Source organism: Moschus berezovskii, chromosome 13 (genome assembly GCF_049115385.1).
Source record: "Moschus berezovskii isolate FMDL1 chromosome 13, NW_MosBer_1.0, whole genome shotgun sequence".
Taxonomy (NCBI): domain Eukaryota; kingdom Metazoa; phylum Chordata; class Mammalia; order Artiodactyla; family Moschidae; genus Moschus; species Moschus berezovskii.
The window spans coordinates 14,330,662-14,355,573 of NC_142472.1; the positions used below are offsets into that span (position 1 = coordinate 14,330,662).

Sequence of the window (24,912 nt, forward strand, 5' to 3'; positions counted from 1 at the left end):
AATTCAACCCCTTAATACTGTGTGTCCTTGAGAATAACTGTTCTAACACACCATGCTGCCTTTTGGAAACGCAATTCTAAGGGAACGTGAGGTCCAAGTTGGTGATTGCTGATAATTTGCTAAGGAGAAGAAGCAAAGGATCATTTAAAAAAAAAGAGAGACTGTTTAATGCAACTTAAAAATTCTGTATTTTAAACATGTCAGATGTAATTAGTTTATTGTATAGAATTTGTATATACCATGTATTTTTATAATTATGTAAAATATAACTTTTAAAATAGTTGTTTTTGAAAATACCATATGAATATCCATTCACACAGGCTGCCTCACTGAAATTAATGTTTCTGATCATGAGTCTGAATGACATCCTTCTTTGATTTAAAATAAAAATTTTATTCTTCTAGTCTAGAGGATCATGATTTTTTAAAAGGTATTATTTGCGATGCTTGGACTCTCTCACTGGAGAAGGAAATGGCAACCCAGTCCAGTAGTCTTGCCTGGAAAATCCCATGGACAGAGGAGCCTGGCAGGCTGCAGTCCGTGGGGGTCACACATAGTCAGACACAACTGAGTGACTAACACACAGACTCTCTCACATTGTAAGATTATTTTGGAACCGAAGATTTAATTTTTTAAAACATTACGTGTTTTCTGTGGATCCTATAGGAACCTCCATTAAAACATTAACTGGAAAAGTTGAAAAGACGATTTCAAGTCACAGAAATATGAATAAACCAGTTGGTGGAATTAATGTTGCTGACGCGTTCATCAAAAAAGAACTAAAAGACCTAAAGGTGAAATCACTTTTACTTGTTAAACATATACAAATTCATCTTTCAATGAATATATCATAATAATTGTGTTTTGCAGTGAAATGTAAAACAAATACAGTTATTGAGTATAGCAGAGGTTGAGGTTTTTACTTTATCTGGTTTTCAGTATTGCATTGCCATAGGGAATCAAAGATACTAAAAGGATAACTGATAATAATACATCCTATGCTTATCCGGTTTTACAGGTTTGCAGAATCCTGTCACGTGTATTATTTGACACTGGCAGATATTAGGTAGTTTGTTCACAGAAACTTGTGACTGAATAGAATCTGGGCTTTCAGGTCTGAGTCCAGGAACCTTTTTGCTACCAAGACATAACGTGGAAGTGAAATAGGGACTTTTCAGAGTTTACCCCCACTTGGCATCTGGAGTCCATAAGACATGCTTTAGAGAGACTGTGACCCGAGCAGAGGACAAAGCCGAGCTCTCCTCCCTGAGACTTTGGACACACTCCAAGGTCTGGCACCAGGCCCCGGAAGTGCTCCTGTGGATGGAGACCTGGGTGGGCTTCTCTGTGTTGACTGGGTCTTCCAGTAGTAGTTTGCTCTTTCTTTAATTTTTCACTTACGTTAGATTCAGTTCTTCCCCTGTGCATCTGTGGAATCCAGAGCATTCTGTCCAACTACTTTCATAAGTTACACAAACTCAAAATGACAAAAAGTCACATCAGTCAAGAGCCACCGTGTCTTCCTTAGAAGGTACACTGGAGAAATACACGGTCCTTCCCATCGGGGCCGCTTTTGCAGGGCCCTTGTGTGATGTCTCCTGCAGTTAAATGTCTTAGTATCACAGAGGCAAGAGCCCCAGAGCCGGTCTCACTGCTTCTTGGGGAGCATCCTGACTTGACTTTACAATGTAGTTTCTGGAATTCTCTAAATTCACGATTGCTGCATAGGAAACATACATTTCCGTGGCAACAAACAAAAAGAGGTGGTTTCCTCTGCTTTTGAAGCACAAATTTCCAAACCCATTTCACTGCCCTCGGAGATGACCCTGAGATGGTCCTCAGAGGAACCCTCTGAGGCTCCCAGCTCCTTACCCTTTAGCGTCAGTGGCTCAGTCTGTTTGAGGGGCTCTAACACACACGGTTTCTTTAGGGAACATTCATTATTCTCTGCGTGTTTTTTTCTTTTTTAGTGTACAGATGTGGATGATGATGACTGGGACATATCATCCTTAGAGGAAGACAGATCTATGGGGAGAAAAGCTGGGAGAGAACAGAAGGACCCTCCTCCGCCTGTGAAGAATGAGTCAAATTCTGCTCAAGTGCCAAATGCCTGGGGTGCAGCTAACCCGAAAGGACCAAAGGGAGAAGGTTTGCAGCTTTGGTGTCTACCGGAAGCCTTCATAAATACCAGACTACCCTAATGGGCTTCCCTGGTGGCTCAGCGGAGAAGAATCTGCCTGCCAAGCAGGAGACGTGGGTTTGATCCCAGTGTCAGAAAGATCCCCTGGAGAAGGAAATAGCAACCCACTCTAGTATTTTTGCCTGGGAAACCCCATGGACAGAGGAGCCTGGCGGGCTACAGTCCGTGGGGTCACAAAAAAGTTGGACACGACTGAGCGACTTAAAAAACTTTAATAAGAACTGAATGTGAACACCTTACTGATTAGTATCTATTTACTAATTTTCTAAATTTTAATTTCAGTTTCTAATCTTTTGTCTTTATAAAAATTTTAAATATCTATTTTTGAAAATGCCCCTACAAATACTGTTCACGTAGATGCCTCCTAGAAATTAACATTTCTGATACATACCTAAATGAGGCCACATTTTTCCTGACTGTCTTCCTGTATTCATCCGTCTACGTGTTAAATATTGTTATTTTCTTCCAAGGAAGATTCTTCTTGGAATATTGTACCTAGTGGAATGAAGGACCAGTGAAACTGTTTACTGCCATTGATCCTATCCACCCAGGCTAGAGTCTGGATAATAAGTCCGGTCACTTAACCTCTCAACACATTTAATTTTTAAAATCAGAAAATATAATTTGTATATATTTTAAATCAGAGAAATTCTTTTCCACATCCCAATCCCCCCTGCCCCCCACATACACACAGTGCCTTCTCCCAGCCATCCTACATCCCTGCAAGTAACCGGCTCAGACTTGTCTCTAGACTTAGCGATTTCAGACGTGAACTTTCTAGGTGCTGATAAGACAGATGAAGATTTGGCTCCTTCTCCACTGCCTGCACCTGTCATGCCCCCTCTTGGGTGCTTTTGTTCCCCCCCATCTCTAATTTTAAATGAATACATGCACATCTCTCGGTCTGTTTATAGCAGGATCTTGTACCCCACCGCCCACATTTCTAAGAAGAACCATTGCTGCCTCTGTCTTCACTTGCTGTCCTCTCCACCAATGTGCTGGTTGTTAACACTGACCTGTTGTGTCACCATCATAAGTTTTCTGTGCTGTCTCAGCATCCATCCTCATCATTGAAATAGCAAAAGACGTGTTTACACTACGGTGACTGTGGAAGGACACGGGACACTCAGAATGCCCTGAGTACATTTCCTCCCACCGGTGCCATGACCCCACGCCCCTCAAAGAAAACATCCCTAGTCACGCTCAAGTGGAATTCTCTGCACTGTGTTTCAGTGGCTCAAGGCACTCTTGAGCTAACTTCACGTTCTAGCTCATCTATGCTGCTGCTGCTGCTAAGTCGCTTCAGTCGTGTGCGACCCCATAGATGGCAGCCCACCAGGCTCCCCCGTCCCTGGGATTCTCCAGGCAAGAACACTGGTGTGGGTTGCCATATCCTTCTCCAATGCATGGAAGTGAAAATGAAGTCGCTCAGTCATGTCCAACTCTTAGCGACCTCATGGACTGCAGCCTACCAGGCTCCTCTGCCCATGGGATTTTCCAGGCAAGAGTACTGGAGTGGGGTGCCATTGCCTTCTCCAGCTCATCTATGCTAGAGAACCTATTTTTAGCATTTAGTTCCTCCTTGGCTTGTTACTTTTATTCTCCTCTCCTTATGGCTGCCCGCCTCCAGGCGCTGTGCTGAATGCCAGGAGGTGGGGGCCGGGTGGAAGCTTCGCTGTGAGGGCCCCGTGAGGCTGACCTGGAGACATGGCCGTCCCGTGGTGGTGGGACAGTCCGCAGCGTCCTGCCCCAGCTTGTGGGAGCTGGGGGTGGGGTTGGCAAGCCGACTCAGGCCCGAGCGACGAATTACAGTGTGAAGGTAGGCAGCTTTTACTGGCTGGACAGTGTGCTCATTTAATCACTGGGGCCTCCTCTCCCTCCCTCCCTGTCTCCCACACAGGACCTCAGGATGAGTCCAGTACGCTGAAAAGCAGCTTAGTGACCGTGACTGATTGGAGTGACTCTTCAGATGTGTGACTGTCACCCTGTGCGTCAGGGGGTCCGTCCAGGCCTCAGGCTTCAGCAGTATTTGGTATCGTGGTATTTCAGCACTGCCTAGACAACTACAATTGTCCTGCCTGACAGTATCTCCTGCAATAACAAGGAAACCGGCTCTCAGAGAACAAGAGTCTCTTTAATGGCACCTAATGCAGTGTTTAAAAAAAAACAACACAAATTGTCAACAGTATTTTGAAGCATATAAAGGTGTTTAAGAATGCTGCTGCTGCTTAAAAATAATGTGTCACTGAAGTCATAAAAAGTCTTTGCTTCAGAACAGTACTCTAGTGTTTAGGTGTATTTTTTTCAACTAATTTTTAAGTGAATTTTTTCTTAACTGATAGCAGGTTTTAGTTTGCATTTAAACTTTTAAAAAATATATCTTTCTTATGTACATTGTCATGTTGGAAGTGTTTTACTATAAAGTTCTGTTAGTATCCTTAAAATGGAATTGGTGGAAATCAGTGAAATTTTAAGAGTAGACAGCTTATTTTTCACCTAGAAGTAAGTTTAGAGTTAATAAGAATATAGTTATGCCCATATTAACTACATTTTCTGGAAGTACTTTTACCATATGCAGCTTTGGGCCACTGTAAGCATGTTTTAGAACTTAAAATACTATTTCTGCAGCATAACCTTGACCTTGGATATTTTATGAATAAAATGTAGCCATTTTAAATATCAGTTAATTTATCAGACTATGAATAGAATAGATTGAGTCAATACTGAATTCATATGTCTGTAGTTTTTTTTTTACTTTTTTAAAATGCCCTTTCCGCATTAGAAAATACCTCAGAACTAATTTAGTTATATTCTTAACAGTGACATTATCAATAGTCAACACGTTCATATAAACTGTTTTTTGCATTTTTTTATACTTTGTGGTACTATCTGTACTTTTGTTTCCCCCCAAAAAGTAATATTTTAACTAAATGGTCTGTTAGGATTTGGACCTCTTTGTTTTGTCAGCCTTTCAAGTAAAACCCTCAATGACACCCTTGTGACTGTGGCTGAGTTATTAGAGCTGATTTCAAGTTAAACTCATCTCATTCAAGGATTTAAGCTTGTCTTGGTAGCTATGCCATGTAACATGCTGATCTAAAAGAGCAATTTTTCTTTTACCTGTTTCTGCCCCACCAGGGTCCTTTTTACTTGTGGGCCACTTTCCCACAAAGGCCATTTAATACAAATATACTTGCTTTAAATGTAAGCTTCTAAAAGCTCTAATAAACCCTGAATCAAATCTTCACTGTAGTAAGACACAGATAAGCAACCTACAACGATGCCTAAGAAGGCACCTGGGCTCCTATGCTCATTCACTTATCCACTTAGATCTACTGAGCTCCTTGTTCTGTTTTAATGTACGTTATTAGTTCATTTGATGAGAACAACTTTGAGACATATTATTTTAATCTTCTTAAAGATGTGAGAAGCTAAGCTATACAATAACTCGCCAAAAGCCATATGACTAGAAAATGACAAAAGCAGGCTTTAAACCAGGCCTCAACTCCCAAGTCCTGAGTCTGCCAGGTCTTTATTTCTAAACAGCAAGGATTGGGGAAATACGATGCATGAAAGTATCACAAGTCTTTATGTGTCTGTCGCAAAAGCGGATATTCTGTTTAGTCCTGTCATGTTAGGTTGTACTAGAATTGGTTTGCTCATTTTCCTTTGGACCATCGCCTTATATTTCCTGTCACAGACACACAGCTAATGTTCTGGCTCCTGACAATTTTTTGGTAATTTGACCCCTTCTCGCCCTAAATTCTTCAGAAGCTGTGAGAGTTCAATACAGTCAAAATATTTGCTTCACCAGTACAGCTCTAAAATTTAAAAATTTGTTTTAAACACACATTCACCAAACCCTGTGCCCACATTGCTTACAGCACCTAGACTCCCTCAGTGGTTTTCCGTTCATTTGAAAAGGTATTTAAGTATTATCATGGTCTGGAAAAAAAAAAAGTTTACTGTATCAGTAATAAACTCGTCCATTTTCTTTTCAGTGAGCACCTCCAAACAATGTGATTTTTCCTTTTTAAGTCCTTCAGGCTTGAGGAAGGTATCACGGTCACCCATGCTGTGACTGGTATTGTCGGGAACCTGAGTCACAGATGACACGGCCACGCGATTCGCAGCCGCAGCCTGAGACTGTATACTTCACCCTCGGCTGCCTCAGTTCAAAGTCCTTGAGGTTTTTTCACTTGCTGTGGCAAGTCACTTCAGCTTCTTTGGTTTCGTTTCATCCTCTGTCAGTTCAGGGTCCTGTAGTACTTACCTCAGAGGGCGGCTATGAGGCTGCAGCGAGTGAGGGCACATGGAGCGTTTAGAGCAGCGACGGGCACACAGGCTGAGCGAACCGGTGCCCGGTGGATATGAGATGAAAGGGCTGGCTTGAGAAATAAAACATTGTCAGAGATCCCTGGAGGAACTTAACACTTCTTGAAAAAAATGCTGTCTCTCCATTGCCAGTTGGTTCCACACACACAGCCTGAACGACACAGGTCCGTTGTTTCTGAGTGAGGCAAGGACCACGCGGCTCCAGGCCCTCCTCTGTCAACCTCAGAGTCAGCCATGACCAGATCTGCTCTCTATACCAGAGGAGGAGGTATTTAAGGAGGATCGGCCGGGTAGTGGGCAGTAGCATCTTGGCCCCATGAGCCCTTCCTGGAGCAGCCGTTGAGAAGCACAGTGGTGACAGACAGGTGTCAGCAGCTAGAAATCGGCTCTACCCAGCCAGCATATATGTCCATTCAACCCAGATATCTGAGGAATAGTCTCAGATCACCCCCATACTGTTTACAAGTCATGACTCCTTAATACACTCTGTTTAATATATGAAGGAAAAAACAAAATAGGGACAAATACTGCAAGGTCTGGGTGATTAAGAAGGCTACATTATGAACACTTCTGGAATCTTTGGTGTTAAACACAGATGTATAAGATATATACAAGTCTTGTAAATAGCCCGTTTATTTTTTTTATAGAAAGCTACAACAGAAAGTGATTAGTATGTAACTACAGAAGAACATTTACATCCAAGAATCAACAAATTCTTCAAATTCATATTTTAAAAATAGTTTTGTTAATTACAGGAGGGCCTTGATGGCATCATTTTGTGAACAGTTCACGTTTAGAACAAGCTCAAGACACAGCTTGAAGGCAGCTCTCTTTTTAGACGTAAGCATTTTTATCAAACTGTTTTGAAGGGTTTGCGGTTTTAAAATCTCCTTCTCTCCCGTGATACTTTGTCCGGGAAGACATGACAGACGTGGCCCCATTGTACGTGTATCCCATTCTGAAAGGCAAAACAGTTTGGGAGATGGTCTTTTACACGTAGGACAAACAAAAATAGGAAGAAACCATATCCCCCCATTTCTGTCACAGCTAAGTTGTCTTTCCCTGATTATGTTTAGCTTTATTCCCTTCTCAGCACAAGAAATAGTTCAGTGTCATTTCAGAACAGCTAGTGTGACTAAGAGAATCTCAGAAGAAACTTATGGCTTCTTAGTTTGTTCAGTTATTCTCCTTCAAAACTTACATAAAATTTATCTTCCTGGAATCTTGGAGACTGCGATGACCTTAATCAGCAATTTCCACCTATGTGAAAATTATGCGGCCAAAGTGAAGAATATGCCCCTAAAGTTAGACAAGATTTCTCCTTATAGCAATAGCTTTGGAACATAAGAATGTCAAACTCTGCTTTTTTTTGATGCTTCATCAAAAAAAATTATTTTAACTGAAGGATAATTGCTTTACAATATTGTGTTGGTAATCACAATATTGTATCACAATCACTATATCAACACAAGCTCTGCTTTTTAAATTAACTATAATTATCTATATTCTATTCAATATTTTTACCATATTAAATGTTACATTTACTATATATTCTTAACCTTTTCCAATTCTGGGTGTTTGAAGTTTCTAAGAATCATATGAATTACCTATAATTTATCCCACATAACAATTTAGAATAGTATTGAACTTTTTAACGTAAGGTTATTTTTGTCTCTTTTCATACCTGGGTGCTTTGTTGTTGTCAGATATTGAAAAGCAAAATATGACACCACCAATTATGCAGAGTGAGGCTCCTGCCCATCCAATAAACAGAGCAGCTCCTAACTCATACCTGTGAAGAGTACCACACAAGTGTTAAAGCTTACTAGTTTGGGGAGTAAACAGCATTTAACATTACTAGCCAACACTTGCTAAATGCCCATTATACACTTGCTATGGGAGCTTATACAGGAAGCAATAGTATCTGTAAAGAATGCTTTATACTTTTCTCAAAGTGTTTTTATAGCCTTCACTCAATTGTATCTTCCCAACATCCCAAAAGGAAGCTGAAAGGAAGATGAAGTCATCGGCATCCCTTTGGGTAAAGCAGAAGCAGTGGACTCAAGGTGAGGCCTCCTGGCTCTGCCAGCATATTGCCTCTGGGCTCTGCCTGAAGCCCAAACGTTTCCATCTATTTATCCTGTTGTGCAGGGTAAATTGTTTAGACAGGCTTTAGTTGGAAACAGGAAAGCTGCGTCTGCTTTTATTTTAGTTCAACTCAGTAAGTGGTTAAGCATCTGCTGTGTGCAGTCACGTGCAAAGTGTCAAAGGGTGACAGAACACACCACCCCAACTATGCCACTTTGGCACAAGGAGCCAAAAGCAACTGAGAAGAAACAGGAAAGCTCTCTGCCTTCCCGTTTGCCTAAAAGCAGGGCATCAATGTGTAAAACTGTCCCCTGTCCCCTCACTACCAGGAAGAAGTTAATTCTCAGACACACTGAACACCCTGCTTAGCCCACAGGTGGCACCGGAGCAATCGACATTAACAAACCACTAATTTGCATCTTTCATTAGCTCCCCCGCACATTCAGGTAAGTCACTCAGTCGTGACTGACTCTCTGCGACCCCATGGACTGCAACACACCAGGCTTCCCTGTCCATCACCAACTCACGGAGCTTGCTCAAACTCAGGTCCATCAAGTTGGTGATGCCATCCAACCATCTCATCCTCTGTTGTCCCCTTCTCCTGCTTTCAATCTTTCCTAGCCTCAGGGTCTTTTCCAGTGAGTCAGTTCTTCGCATCAGGTGGCCAAAGTGTGGGAGTTTGAGCTTCAACATCTGTCCTTCCAATGAATATTCAGGACTGATTTCCTTTAGGATTGTCCCTCCTCACGTGCCTTGCCACAACTCGTGCCTCTAGAAGCTCAAAGTCCTTTTCCTTTGTCTTGTCACTTCTCTACAGATGTACTGTTCTTTTGTTAAGATGCTATATAAGCCCAAGTTCTAGCCACCCTTTGAATTACACGCCACTGGGTACTCTCTTGTGTAGGGGCGATGCACATATAAATAAACTCCAGTTTTCTCTTATTAATCTATCTTTCTTCCCAGCAAAGACCCTAGCAGAGTAGAGGAAAAAATCATTTTTCTTCCTCTACAGTGTCCACGATAGATACAGCCTCATCGTGCTTATCACTACAGTCCAGTGAGAGAGGAATAAAAAGTATCATTTAGTGACAGCCTGCTCTGAAGCCTCTCCTCGATGGCAGGCCATCATACACCACTGAAGACTAGAAGAGATGCAAAGGTAAGTCAGCCCTTGCCTTGGAGAGGTCACCATACAAAGGTACAAACAACACTACCCAGAACAACAAAGGAAATCACAGCGGAGGGCTGGAGGATATCCTTTCAGGGGAGATACATATATATGTATGTTTTGGAGAAACAAATATAGAATGCAAGAAGAATACCAAAATCTCAGGGGTTGTGGTCTCATGTCAGGCTGTTGTTTTCCTGAAGAATTAGGTTTGATTTTTTTTTTTTAAATAAAGATGTGATTTTCAGACTTTTAGCTCACAGACCTCTATCACTAGGTGAAAACAAATGGATGACATTCCCTACCTAATGGTGCTTTTCAGTGTTAAATGAAGTCAGAGGGGGAAGGGCCTGTTTTGATCATACAGAATCCACAGAGGGGCTGAGAATGAAAGGAAGAGTTGAGAGTAGGAGGGGAAGGTTGGGGTCAAGGTCAGGCTACCCCCCCCGGACCTGGTGCAGGGTCAGGCTCAGGTATCAAGGCCTCCCCACACTGTGGACAGCATCCGGCACGCGTGACCTGTGCCTGTCCTGAGCTCTGTCTCCTCCTTTTCGCCGTGCTGTGTCACGACGTCTGAACTCCCATCTGGGCAGGGGCAGGCAGCGGTGGGGGTGTGACAGTGTGGCCCCGGCCACCAGCCAGTGGGAGCAGGAAGCAGCATTTACACAAGACAAGGGCCTGGTGGTCTACTTGCCCGTTTCCAGATCTGGCTTTTCCGTTAATTTCACAGCTTCCATTTGCTACTGGGAAGAGGTGAATTATATAATACACACTACAACTTGGCGTGTGCATGCATGCTAAGTCGCTTTAGTGGTGTCCGACTCTTTGTGACCCCATGGACTGTAGCCAGCCAGGCTCCTCTGTCCATGGGATTCTCCAGGCAAAAGTACTAGAGTGGGTTGCCACTGTTACATAATACACACTGCCTCGTGATCCCTTCTTTTTCACTCTTGCATTGTTTTACCTGGGGAATCAAGGTGAGAGCTAAAGGAAAAGTTACAAGCACCTCATCCTGCACTAAAGCACTGATTAGGCTCTGGGAACCGAGAAACTTCTCGAACTGTTCCAATCAGAGGCAGTGGCAGAAACAGAAGGTCCGTGTAAGTGGGGAAAAAGCTTTCGGTATGTACAAAAACCAGCTTGAAAGAGGACTGGACAGTGAAGTGTGCAGGTGAAAAGAGCTGGCCAGATCAAGAGTGTTAACCTGGTAGTTTTATAAAATATACCTTCATTAAATATCATGTTACACATCTACAAAGGATATCCTGGATTCCCACAATAGGCCCTTCTTGTACGATGTTTGGATGACATTATACAAATAAAACGAGCAGAGGGCCTGCCAAGTTGTAGGTACCGGTCAATGGACCTCTTTCAAATATCTGCAATTCCTACAGTAAGCTGGCATCCAGTCCATCCACTGTCATGCTATTACTGCAAAGACAACTAAAGGATGAGCACACTGAACGTTTCGACATGGAGGACATTATTATAGGATTACAATTTAACAATACTTTCTATTTTTCTTTATTTTTCTCCTTAGAGCTTAGACTGTCTTCTCTCCTGAAACTATGCATTAGTCTATTAACTTTCAGTATAAATACTCCTGGAAAATACAATCTGAGATTTTTCTTAAAACATTTAGCTTTCTAAAACAGGATGCCAGTGCCAGGATCATGGTTAAAAATAAGTCTCTAATAATTGATAGTGGTCCATTAGGGCATAGGTTGGTAGAACTCAAATCATAGCTCAGCACTGCGAATTCATTTAAAAAGAGCATACAATTGGGTAGAAATCATAGGATAACTACCCACACAGCTCAGATGTTGGGAACTGTGTCTTTATATTCATTTAAGCAAACTGAAACTTTCTGAAGGGATTTAAGTGTCACCAGTGTGGCTTATATTAAAAATTGGTTTGGGAATTCCCTGGAGGTCCAGTGGTTAGGACTCTGAGCTTCCACTGCAGGGGGCACGGGTTCAATCCCTGGTCATGGAACTGGTTCACTTACTCCTGTTTTTAAACGTATTTTTATGTTTTCCTGAAGTCACTAAATATAGACTATTCCAAGGAGAGTATCATTTCCTTTTGAGCTTTTTATGAATTCTGTCAAATATTTAATAAATAGAACCATTTTAAAGCTAAAGTCTTAAAGAGACTCCACGTCTATACCAATAGCTTCTAACAACTGGATGCAAGGGATTTTGTGACGTGGTTCTCTCTCTTAGAGACTTTTTCTTCTTTCTTCTGTTGAAAGACACGTACAGTAGAGTTATTCAACAGTGGCTTGAATTCACACCCATCAGTATGCGTGATCTGGCAAAAACGGAAGTGTTATTGAAAGACAGGACTGAGAGTTAGCCACGTAACATCCATTCAGGTTTGTTCCGGCCCACGCCTCCTCTGACATTCACTGGGAAACTCCATCTCTGCCTGGAAATCTTTCTTCATTTTTGGTAAAACTGAGAAGCTGACTTCAGCGCCTCAGGAGATTATCCAAATTTCAGATGATCGGCTATAGGTCTGTCTTTTGTTAACAATATCTTCCTGGCCCTAGACCAGCTTTCCCACTCTTTATTGAGCTGTTACAATCGCCAAAATTTCTTCATTATTCGGAAAGGCTACCAGTCTGCTTAGCACCAGACAGATGCAGGATCGACAGGCTAGGACTGATCTCTGTTTTACAGATCAGAAGGCTGTTCTTGGATTATCTCTCACATATTCTGTTCAATGGAAAGGACTCATAAAAGCAGCCTTATGACCTGAATTCATGTATATAATTGTGCATCTAGTAAACAAGCAACGGAACATTTTTCTTTCTATAGAGAGAAAGTAAGGCACAGATTAATGACCAGAATCATTATGGTTCTAAGGCATTAAATGATCTAAGGCATTAAAATATACCTTGAATTACTAGATGAAGTTAATTCTTATTCACCTGGCTACTGTTCATTTCCTAACTAGAGAGCCTGGGCTAGAACCACACTCAGTGGTCTCAATTCTGATGCATTCTATACTCACCTCCTATGTTAGCTTAGTAACATGCACAGTAATCCTTAGGGAACAGATTGAGGAACACCTCTTATCTCTGTCTTTCTTGCACCCAAACCCCTGTTATCATTTGATCTGCCATCTACAGGGAGCGCGTGTATCCCACCTACCCTGTCAGTGACACCATCAGAGAAGTGACAAGCTAGATATTGTTCAAATCATGTGTTTCAGGATGAATGAGAGAACACAGCACTGTTCTCAAGGATCTTACAGTCTAGAGGAGATGGTCAGACATTAAATAATTAAAGGACAATGGAGCCTAACAGCAGAAGTAGAAGAACATGTGTTTGCAAAGTAAACATTACGTGTTCTCCCAAATCTGTATAGATGTGGTTCAAGTAAGAGTCCACCATAACAACAGCTACTGTCAGATCACTGTACCAGGATTTTGTTTTTTGTGTTAAATATTTGGGCATGTATTATCATATTTGATCTTCAGTTCTAAGAGATAGTTCTTCCTACCGTCAGAGAAAACTGAACCTGAATGAGATTAAATTACTTGCCTCCCTATTCCTCAGCTAAGTAAATAGTTGAACCAGGATTTAAAACCCATAACTGATTCCAATCCTCATGCTCTTTTTTCTAAAAAAAATTAATGTTTATTGGAGTATAGTTGCTTTAAGAGCCTGTGAGCTACAGTCCATGGGGTCGCAGAGTTGGACACGACTGAGCTCCTAACATACCTAGTTGCTTCATAATGTTGTGTTAGTTTCTGCTGTACAGCAGTCAATTGGTTAATCTCAACCTTTTTGACCCACCTCTCAGAGTAATAAAAACAAAAATAAACAAATGGGGCTTAATTAAAAGCTTCTGCATAGCAAAGGATACCACAAGCCATCACTCTCCTTTCACCTTAGCTAAGGAAAAGATGGGATCAATATGAAAAGATACAATCAGTGCAATGTTTTGGGCTTGTCATTTCAGAAAGATGTGAGTTTTCCCTCTCTCCCTGGCTCACTGCCTTCTCAGTGGCTCTAGGGTATGGAATTTTTTTTCAGAATTCCCTCCGGCTGTCTTTTCACCCAGCACAAAAAGAGGTGAGGGTAGTAATTAAAATCAGGGCTTGCTGGACTTGAAAAAAGACACTGCGGCTCCTCCGTAAACAAAACAAACCGTTTAACAAAAGAAAAAAACCTCATCCTTTTAAGATCCCCAGAGACAAGTGAGCTTGCTAGAGGTTGCAGAGCTAGAAGCCAAGTCTTTTGACCTCAAGGATGGACTTTTTTCCAAACATACTGCCCTATTCCTTATGTTAATCAAGGGTGGTAGCAGCCAAAACATTGCCGTTACCTTAAAACAACTAAATATGTTTTAAAAGTTCCAAGTTTAGGAAGTACATCCATATATTATCAATGCTAACTTTTAAAAATTGAATTCCATTCGTATACTGATCTTTTAAACATTACCATCAAAAAGAAACTTAACTCAAAGGCTTATATAATTAATCCTTGGAAGAGGAAATGGCAATCCACTTCAGTACTCTTGCCTGGAGAATTCCATGGACAGAAGAGCCTGGCAAGCCCCAGTCCAGGGGGTCGCAAAGAGTTGGACATAACTGAGCAACTAACACTTACATATACTCCAAGCTCTGTATCACTGCATGGATGGATTTTATGTGAAGGAGCATTCTACAGGCATTATCTACAAGCACACCTTTCCCCCAAATACCCTGCATTCTTTTGGGGTCCCAGGTACCGGAAGCAGACTTTTCAGTGCCCACCAATCCACGTATCTCCCCAGGCTGCTGCATTCTCCTCTCCCTTATGCAATTCACGCTAGTTAACAGCTTACTCAGTGATCTGTAAGACACCACAAGATTTCCTACCCAACTCTTCCCAAAGAGCCACGAAATAGTGGCAGGCACCTCCCAAACCATGGCTAGAGTAGAAAGGGATAATTTAAATAAGCATCTACTGCATATGGAGGAGAAGGCAATGGCAAGCCACTCCAGTACTCTTGCCTAGAAAATCCCATGGATGGAGGAGCCTGGTGGGCTGCAGTCCGTGGGGTCGCTAAGGGTCGGACACAACTGAGCAACTTCACTTTCACTTTTCACTTTCACACATTGGAGAAGGAAATGGCAACCAACTCCACTGTTCTTGCCTGGAGAATCCCAGGGACCGGGGAGCCTGGTGGGCTTCTGTCTATGGGGTCACACAGAGTTGGACACGACTGAAGTGACTTAGCAGCAGCAGCAGCAGCATATGGAAACTTTGTGGAGAATTCTCAAATTTAGGAAATGTAAAATAAATGAACTGCTATGTAATAGCCTCTGCTTACGAGTCAGTCCCATTTAAAAGAATAGCATTCACTGAGGGCCTACTCTAGGCACCAGTCTAAACAGCTGAAGTGTACTATCTCATTTAATCCTCACGATAAACTTGTAGTTCTCATTCTTCCCAGTTTACAGATGAGGAACACAGGACACGAGAAAGGACAAGTAATTTCTTCAAGGCTACACCACTAAAAGATGGCAGAGCTAGGGTTCTCGCCCAGGCAGCCTGGATCCAGGGCCCTCATTCTTGGGGTCACCCCTCCCCCATCCCTTTAACAAAATCTCTCCAAGCATGCTCAATCTTTCCACCCTAGGAGAGATGCAGACAGACAGAGAGCTCTACATCACTGCTTACTAATCATCCTTGCTGTAAATATCATAGAGTATGGACTAGTAACAAGAGATGCCCAAATCAGCAAGATGTGGTCTTCACTTCAAGATACTCCTGGTTTCGTTTGGAAGATGGACCCACAGGCAAGTGCCACTGCCCAGTGTGGCTGTAACAGAAGCACCAGGAGCAAAGGGGGCACCCTGGTGGCCACCTCACCCAGAATGCAATTCCTGCAGGACACACAGAGGTGGGTCGGGGTGTGGAAAGGAGAGAGGAAGGGGTGGTGGTGGTAAAAGCTGAGTCACCGGGAAGCATGGCAAACTGGAAGAAATCGTGGCTTCGTATACTGGTCAGTGAAAACAAAACACAGTTGCCAAACGTTTGATTTCTAAGTATATTAAGTTCTGCCAGCATGAAAAAGGCATCAGAGCAATTCTGATGATCTCAAGTGGTCAGTGCTGCCACAGAACAAAGTGAATTCTTCTTAATATTTAACAGTCAAATTCTGGTTTGTTCTTAACACTTGGCACAGCTATGGAATCCCTTACCTGAGACTCTATGAACCTCTTACCAGCATTAATTCATTCTCCAAATAACCTCATGATTGGAACAAGCTTAAGTAAACAAACATCTATAATTCATTAAATTATAATAAGGACAGAGTAGAGAAGTTAAATATCTTGGCAAGGCCACCTAGTGAGATCGATTGTCCTTTCAGGTTCACCTGGGAAAATGTGTCTAATCTAGAAACATACTTCTTGAATTGTCTGCTGTGCATTTACCTTGATAGATAACAGGAATGAGAGAATTTACCAGGAAGCAGACAGCTGTTTATTTCTAAACTACTAAATAACCACAACAGTGAAAAGATTTTACCTTAGTAAAACTTCAAGTAGAAACTAACTGTATTCAGGAATGAAGAGTGCTAGAGGTAAGTAACTCCATGTTTTTAAAAACTCTGAAATTAAAAAGGCTTGAGTATGGTAAGACCCAAACCATAAATATCTGAGCCAAAATGTTAATGATAAATCTCACTGATTAAAAGAGAATAAATCTAAGATCAGATGTTCTGTTTTCTCAATTAAGGAAATTGGGTCAATGCTCTAACTTTGCATGATTTGAAAAGAAGTTTCTTTATGCCAATCAATTCTTATTTGGAACCATCCATTTAAGAAAAAAGCAAAGCAAGACACTCAGGAAGTTAGTGGTTTGGACAACAGATGGTGAGAATACTGTATATTTCAACAAAATGACAGGGTGACTCATACTAAGGGGTGCTTATGACCATCAGTTTGCAGGAGGATAGATTTTATTTTAATTTGGTAGGTATTGCTTTAATAAAAAGGAGGAAGTTGGTTTGAAACAGCCCAAAGGGATGCATTGAGAAACAGTTTTCAAGGCTTTGCAGGAGTCCATCCTGGAGCCATAAAACATAATCACAACTTGAATGAAAGCAAGGAAGCAAAACAAAAGGAAAAAAAGTGAGGAAATGGCAGAACACAACCATAGCCAGATGAAACTCTTTATAAAGATTGCAATTGCAATCAAATGATTGTAGGCAGGAAGAAAAATCTTCCCAGATAAGTTGTGGGAAAGATAGCTACTGAATACAAAGCCTGAAAGTGTTGGCAGTGCAACTGCCACAATCTTCATTCCAGTGATACATCAGAAGCCACTCATTTTGTTCCCTCATTAATAAAGCACCTCCTGAGTTTCCTGCATATAGTAGGAATGTGGTGTGAACTCTGCGGATGAGCTTAGTCATGTGTGTCTAACGTAAGCAACCAAGGTGAGTCTTGGAAATCCACAAAGATTCAGTTTACATGGTAGAGAATCCTTAAGAAAAACAACAGCAACAAAATCAGCTTCTGTGGTTCGAACTGTTTTTCAATGCACCTTAGGGCAGGTATTTGCTCACCAGAAATTTATTTTTTTATATTAATGAAAGATTTAATACAGCAAGAGATATAACCATAAACATTTATGCACATAATGACAGAATATCTATGAAGCAAAAACTGACAGAATGGAAAAAAGGAATAAACAGATCTATTATAATAGTTGGCGATTTCAATATCTCACTCATAATAATGAACAGAACAACCAGCCAGAAGATAAGGAAATAGAGGACTTCACGCAATAAACTAATGAGATCTAACAGACATATACAGAGAACACCAACCAACAACAGCATAAACATCCTTCTCAAATGCACAAGACATTTTCCAAGATAGTCCATATATTAGGCCATGAATTAGGTCACCAGAAATTTAAACTACAGCATGTGGCAAACACCCGCTCCTCACTGCTAAACCCACGTGTCCCTGTGCTACAGCCATGCCGTCTAGGGCTGCAGGGAGAGACGCTGCGCTAGGAAGATGAATTCCTGACACAGATGGGAGAGGAGGATGAGCCGGCCTTCCGTCTCCACCTTCGCAGAGGCTTTCTCAGTTTGCTGAGATAACAGAAGGCCTTTCTGCTAATCCCGAGAGGACTAGCTCTGCAGATCAGAATTTCACTTAACCAGGCACCGTGCTAGGCAAATAAGAGATGATGTATACGTGTTTTCTGATTTCAAGGAACTTACTCTCATGAACATCAATGAAGACACCAACGAAATAATCAGAACGTCCCTGGAGGGGGTGCCCTCACCCCAGGCCCCCTAGAGCTAGCCCTGCCTTTGGCAGCAATTCTCCAACATATTCCTCTCTGAGTTTGTGCACAAACGATATAGCCTCTGATATAAGAGGCTGCTGCTGCTGCTAAGTCGCTTCAGTCGTGTCTGACTCTGTACGACCCCATAGGCACCAATTACTAAATTCTAGGAAATGCCAGCTTGGGAAGTCCTCTCCCCTAGAATATGCCAAAATCAAAATCTCACTTCAGAAATTAAATACTTTAAGACCTATGGAATCAGTTTACTTTGTGTTGATATCCAATTTTCAGCTTATTGATTTTCCCAATTTTTGTCTCCTTCTTTTCTACTAGAGGCTACTGTAAGAGTAAAATAATAAAATAATATTTGCAATGCTCTGCTTGGCCAATGGTAGGGGCATAACATGTGTTAGCTATTATTTTCATTATATTTCATTATATAAGCATTTACTATTTATGCATGAACTATGCAAGAGACACTACTAGAAAAATCATTTCCTAAAGATTCCTAAATCCACTAGAAAAAAGTAATGGATCCTGATCAGACATTTTAGTAATTACTCTTTTAAAATTCTATAGTATTTTATCTGAAGACTGAAAGAAAATCCCCAGCCTGGTTGATAGCATACACATGCATACACGAGCAGTTTTCTACAGGAATCTATGGGAATATTCTCATGGAAGACAAACTGTTTGGTCTATTATGATTTCTAATTTGGTATTCCTTGGGTTTTTTCCAAAGCAAAGAAATAAGCCTAGGGAAACTATAAAAAGTAACAGCCCACAGTTAAAAACCAACAGTAACAAGAGAACTGGTCTGTAAGTGCCAAAGCATTCACCCGCAGCCGAAACTGGTCACATCTGGCTGTCTGTGCCACTCTTAGAGCATTTTTTTAAAAGACCCTGCATCGTGTACAGTTTCTTTACAAAGGTTTATTAGGTAGAACTTGTTAAGGCCATAGTCAACAGAACAAATGTAAAAGACTGATTAAAGAAAAATAATATTTTATTCACTATCATTTAATCATTTCTAATTTTCAGAATCACCGTCTCGTTTTCATCTCAATGTCTGCAATGGAAACTGGCCCACAGCCTAAAATCTGGCAAGTATCATTTTGGATGGACAGCAAACAAGGCAAGCTCTTAATTTTCGGTTATCACACTTTTTCCTTCTTTCCTCCCCATCTTACACCTCTCTAACTTTTCCCCTATTTTGACTTCAGTTTTACAATATATAGTAGGTGAGCGTCAGCGTTCTAAATCCTAAGCCTTGAGCTATTTACAGACAAGTATGTTACAAGACATTTGTAATACTAACGCCATGATTCAGTGCATCTTTTGCCAATGCAGCACACACACTGTATGCTCTTAAATGATGTCATCAAATAGCCTGTATCAGTATGTCCCACTTTCATAAGCCATAGAGGAAATTTAGGTACCTTAATTTAGAAGATGATTTTAAATCCATTTCCTGTAAGCCACAAGCATACAGACTTAAGAAGAGTACTTACTTTTGCTCCACGAAGAGGGGATCAAAGAATTCTGTTGTGATTTTGTTTGCATACAGGGAACACCCGGTCATCGAGCATAGCCCTAAAGAGCATCAGAAGGAAAATACAATGACACCTGGTGTTTCATTAACATCCTGAAGCACCTTGTTTGGAAGAACGTTACTATTTACCTGACAGTATGAATATAATCCCAGCCAAACAAGCAATTTTAGCTTTGGCTTTATCTGAGCCTCCGACTTTGGTACATTTCATGCCAATCAGGGCGAATATGGAACCGAAAAAGCCCAGGCTGACAGCGGCAATCATAAGTCCTCTACATGCCTGGATGTAACCTGCAATGAGAGTAGGGCATTTACATTAGCATAAAACGTGGTTGTCCAGGGAGAAACACATTTTACACTGTCCTCCTGAATGACTTTCTGTTTTCTGAAACAAAACAAAACCGTAAAATGGTTAAAACACATGTTAAAACAAGCAAGAATGGAAAGAAAGTTAATCCCTCTGGCACACTTTTCAGTCTGGCATATGCAGGATCCTCAGGCTACACCTCTGAGTGTTATTATTCCCACGGTGACAGATGAGGAAACCGAGACACACAAAAGCTGCACGATACGCCAGGGATGAGTGAGTGAGAGGCTGGAAGGAATTCCATCCAGATCTGACTACAAAATCCACATGATGCTGCCTTTCACCCTGAGAAACCTCATCTGCCTCTCTCAACCCTCTTATTCCTTTGCACATCAGACCTTTAAAACAGATGTTTTAATGATTTTGACACTGAAAACCTTATAACTGAGCAGAGCTCCTAAAGAGTCACAACTTCTAATATTAGTGAAAGATTATAAATGAGACCAACTGAAATGCCATCATGAACCATGAGGAATCTAAATCAAGATGTATTTTCATGACCTTTTAAAAAATTTTCAGGGCACATACAATAACACTGGTTTAATAAGCATTGGTTAGTTCCCAGAAGAATATAATTATGAAATTAACTGTGTACAAATGGATACTTTCCAAGTATCCTAAAAGCTTGCTCTGTTGGTTTCTTTGAACATCCCTCCTATACCACTCATTTTCTTAGTCATATATTCTTATTTGCACAGCCAGGATGACGGTAAACTTCAGACTGGCTTTTGTCCATTAACAAATTTTAAATTAATGGGATATAAATGAATACATTTAAAAAATGTCATTATGTACATTTTAGCCTGAAACAGTGCTATATTCTGAAAATAGTGATGACACACCAGTGTAAGTAAATATTTGTTAAACAAATGAACATAATATCTATCAGGTTTACATTTGGAATTGAACTTTTTTATTTGAAAAAACTCATAAGTGCCAAGATACACCAAGTCATTTCCTACTGTGTTCAGGCAAAGGCTATGATAATCACATAAGTAATAATTCTAAGGCTACAATAATCATATATTCAGGGCATAATGCTGGAAGGTGGCCTCCAGGCCATGTTTCTTGGTCAAAAAATAAAATTTTAAGTTTTATTCCTATCCCCAGGATCCATTTTGAAGAGTACCCAGAAGATGCTCTAATTAATTGAACAAATTTAGGCCTCTACAAATGCAAACCAGTCAATCCTGAAGGAAATCACTCCTGAATATTCACTGGAAGGACCGTTGCTGAAGCTGAAGCTTTGGCCACCTGATGCAAAAAGCTGACTCATTGGAAAAGACCCTGATGCTGGGAAAGATTAAAGGCAGGAGGAGGAGAAGGAGACGAAAGAGGATGAGATGGTTAGAAGGCATCACCAACTCAATGGACATGAGTTTGAGCAAATACTGGGAGACAGTGGAGGACAGAGGAGCCTGGCGTGCTGCAAGCCATGGGGTTGAAAAGAGTCGCACCTGACTTAGCCACTGACCACCACCACCACACAAATGCAGAAAGCAAGGACAACGATCTTCCATTGTATAGTGTGAACTGTTTCCAGACAGAAAATAATTTTACTGACGGTGAGGCTGTCAAAAAAAAACCAACAAAACAGTAAAAGAAACTTATTTTTAGGAAAACAGGATAAGGGAAGCTTATTTTGGTAGTAATAGAAGTGCTGCAAGGGCGATCTGTGTCTTTGCTGCAGCCTACTAACTCAGCTCCATTTTAAACTGCAGTCCTCAAGTCCCTCAGCCAGAACCCAGGGAGCAGTAGAAGCACAGGGGGAGGAAGCCCTTAGTTCCTTGCAAGGTTAAAGAGAAGCCTCCAGAATAACCGCAACTGGCTCATCACTTACCACCAGAGCTACTGGGACAGTGTGGTTTCAATAGTTTTTAGACATTTGTTTCCACCTATGGTTTTGAGATGTTTTAGCTGATTCTTACTGCAATCCTAAACAGACCAGAAAGTGTATGTGTGACTTAGCAGTAATAGTCGCTCTGTATGTAGTGTCCGGCTCTTTGTGACCCCATGGACTGTAGCCCACCAGGCTCCCCTGTCCATGAGATTCTCCAGGCAAGAATACTGGAATGGGTTGCCATTCCCTTCTCCAGAGGATCTTCCCGACCCAGGGATTGAACCCACGTCTCTTGCATCTCCTGTACTGGCAGGCTGATTCTTTACCACTAGTACTGGCAGGCTGATTCTTTACCACTAGTACTGGCAGGCTGATTCTTTACCACCTGGGAAGCCCATAACCTCTATTATAATGTGTTTTTTTTTTTTTTAACTATTCTAGAAATCCTTATCATCCACCATAATTTGCATTTACCTTAGTAATCTCATAGACTTTACATACAGAAAACACACAAGCCGTGCAAATGGTTAAGTCTACAATCTGATCACTCAGAACGTGGAATGCATTTTCCCAGATGGTACACAGTGGTCAGAATCCCAGGCTGGTGCATTCAACCCTTAATATGACTGGGGAAAACAGCAGTAGGCTTTAAACTTTAACCATTACTCATACTATTTGTTTCTGAGTTTCTCACTGGGTTCTCCTGTCTCAGCTCTGAAACCTGCAGAAGGACTGCCCCTGCCTCCTGGCACAAGAGGACAGATGAGAGAGAGCAGGTTCTGATGATGTCAGTCCTTCAACAGAACCAACCAGAACCCTGATGTGGAGGGGAGGTAACTCTGCCTACCAAGAGAACAGTAGCGATAAGTTGCTGACTCATCACATGCATAAAGGGTTTCCCTGGTGGCTCAGACGGTAAAGAATCCGCCCACAATGCTGGAGATGGGGGTTCGATCCCTGGGCGGGGAAGATCCCCTGGAGATGGGAGTGGTAACTCACTCCAGTATTCATGCATGAAAACACCCATGGACAGAGGAGCCTGGAGGACTACAGCCCCTGAGGTCGCATAGTCGGATACGACTGAGCGATTAAACACACACAGCACACACACAAAAGAAGGCACTTCAGGGTCTGGAGTTCCTGGGATAAGCTCCACTGCCAGCCTTAAATGGAACCCAGTTGTTGGTAGGCTTGAGGTCTGTAAATTAGAGACTGCTGGTTCTTAAAACACCCACAGACTCAAGCTTTGGGTGACTTACCACAAACTCTTTCAGAGTTTATCTTTTGCAAAGCAGACTTCTACAACCTTGCTTTTTAACAGTTCCAGAGGTTAAAATTTATAAGTAACACCCTCAAGTGAAGTAGTGGTAAAAACCTAGTCAAGGAGGCTATTATTTTTGACAGGTCTAATTTACTGACACCGTTAATAGCTAATTAACACATTAAAGTGCTGAGGCATGAACATATTTGCTCAGAAGTTCTCTGAAGTATAATTTATAGTTAACTTCCTTGGAAAAAATGACAAACATTCCCACTAACAAAAATAGATGGCATAAACTGAAAAAAAAAAACAAACCCTAAAGCCTAGCTTAAAATGCTTCCCAGCTGTAGTTCAAGTGGTGCTTTGAAAGGAATATGGGTTAGCAATAAACAGAAATCACCAGCTCGTTCAACCGTGAGTGTTTCAATTAGTAAAATACCATGACTTTAATGAATTCTGTTGGAGGAAACCTTCAAGGTGTCCCTTAAAAGTTAAATGTTTTCCACATGTACCTTAATTTCCATTTCCAACTAGCAGAAATAAAAATATCCACTTGGTGGAGACAATTTCCTAGCAGTACTCTTGCTAGTTGTTAATTGAAGGAAAGAAGAAAAAAAAAAAGAATGTGCTTTTCTTGCATTAGTAGCTTCGTGTGCTTTTAGCAGATCCTTTGGGAGAAGGATGGTATGGGGGCAAACACAAACTCTGAATTTCAGCTCCGGTTCCTCTTTTTACCTGCTGTGTATCCTTGACTACATTCCCTAATCTCTCCAAGCCTGTTTTCTCATCTATGAAACCCAGGGAGAACAGCACTTACTTCACAGGAGGAACAGTATGAACTAAGTGTCTGGTGAGTGGTAAGAAACACATCAAAGCTTCCTGTCTCTAACACTAAGATTGATTCCAGGCAGAAATTAGAGTTGGAATCTTAACATGGGATAACATTCAATCTGTACATTTAGCTTTTTCCTTATAGGGAAAACTGGGATAACAATAATACCCTCTTGACAATGAGGAATAAGAGCTTTGACCTCATACAGGAAATTCAGAATAATGACCCCATCCTCTGTGTCCAAGAGACACGTTCTTCTACCTAAGATGAGACAGGGGAGAACTGTGAGCCTTCTCTCTCCCTTGGATTTTTCTGCCTGGGTTAAGGGGAGGGTTGGCTTACTCAGGGCTGCGGCCACCACACCCCCTGCTAATGTAGCTTTCTCCCTCCATTTCAAATGCAATATCAAGAAGTCCAAGTGCACCATGCTATGGGCAGGACCTGACAGAGGGCCAGCATCCAGCACATGTGGCTGCCCCAAAACTACACTGCAGAGCGTCAACAAGCAAAGGGGCTTGTTCTGGGAAGTTCCACTTGTAAGTGGGGGAAACTGACTTCTCTCTACAGGGAAAAATGTAGCTGTGTGGTTGAACTCCCCCCTCAAATATTATTCTGGGAGATAATGAAAAGTAAATGATCACTTTGGGATAGGCGATGCCCTCTTAAGCCACAAGAAGCTGAGCCAGCACGATGAGACTGATACAGTGGATTACAGGATATATTTCAATGTTTAGTATGAGAAAAGACACCCACATTTAAAAGACAAGCAATGGGCTGAGATTGCAACATATCTAACAAATCAAAGACCAACATCTAGAATCTTAAAAAAAAAAAAAATCATTTAAACCAAGAGGAAACAACCGAACCATGGGCATAAGATACAGACAAGCAACTCATAAAAGGAAAAAAAGTGGTCAATAAGTATATGTCAAGATGGTCAAAATCACAGTAATCAGGGAA

General features: G+C 41.4%; 2 protein-coding genes across 4 annotated transcripts in view; one reads left to right on the top strand and one right to left on the bottom strand.

Moving 5' to 3' along the window:
- The window catches only part of DZIP1 (DAZ interacting zinc finger protein 1), a 50,927-nt gene extending 44,585 nt beyond the window's left edge, over window positions 1-6,342 (top strand). The window contains exons 21-23 of one of the 2 annotated variants that reach the window (XM_055426566.2): window positions 667-794; window positions 1,971-2,148; window positions 4,101-6,342. In XM_055426566.2, coding sequence (XP_055282541.2) covers window positions 667-794; window positions 1,971-2,148; window positions 4,101-4,177 — 383 coding nt within the window. In that variant the 3' untranslated portion in view covers window positions 4,178-6,342. The remainder of the gene's footprint in view (window positions 1-666; window positions 795-1,970; window positions 2,149-4,100) is intronic. The other variant, XM_055426569.2, reaches the window with a different exon arrangement.
- A 743-nt stretch (window positions 6,343-7,085) lies between these two features.
- Window positions 7,086-24,912, bottom strand: part of CLDN10 (claudin 10) — a 96,571-nt gene continuing 78,744 nt past the window's right edge. The window contains exons 2-5 of one of the 2 annotated variants that reach the window (XM_088842646.1): window positions 19,782-19,943; window positions 19,612-19,693; window positions 8,220-8,327; window positions 7,086-7,493 (exon numbers count right to left, since the gene is read on the bottom strand). In XM_088842646.1, the coding sequence (XP_088698772.1) occupies window positions 7,370-7,493; window positions 8,220-8,327; window positions 19,612-19,693; window positions 19,782-19,943 (476 nt within the window). In that variant the 3' untranslated portion in view covers window positions 7,086-7,369. The remainder of the gene's footprint in view (window positions 7,494-8,219; window positions 8,328-19,611; window positions 19,694-19,781; window positions 19,944-24,912) is intronic. The other variant, XM_055426565.2, reaches the window with a different exon arrangement.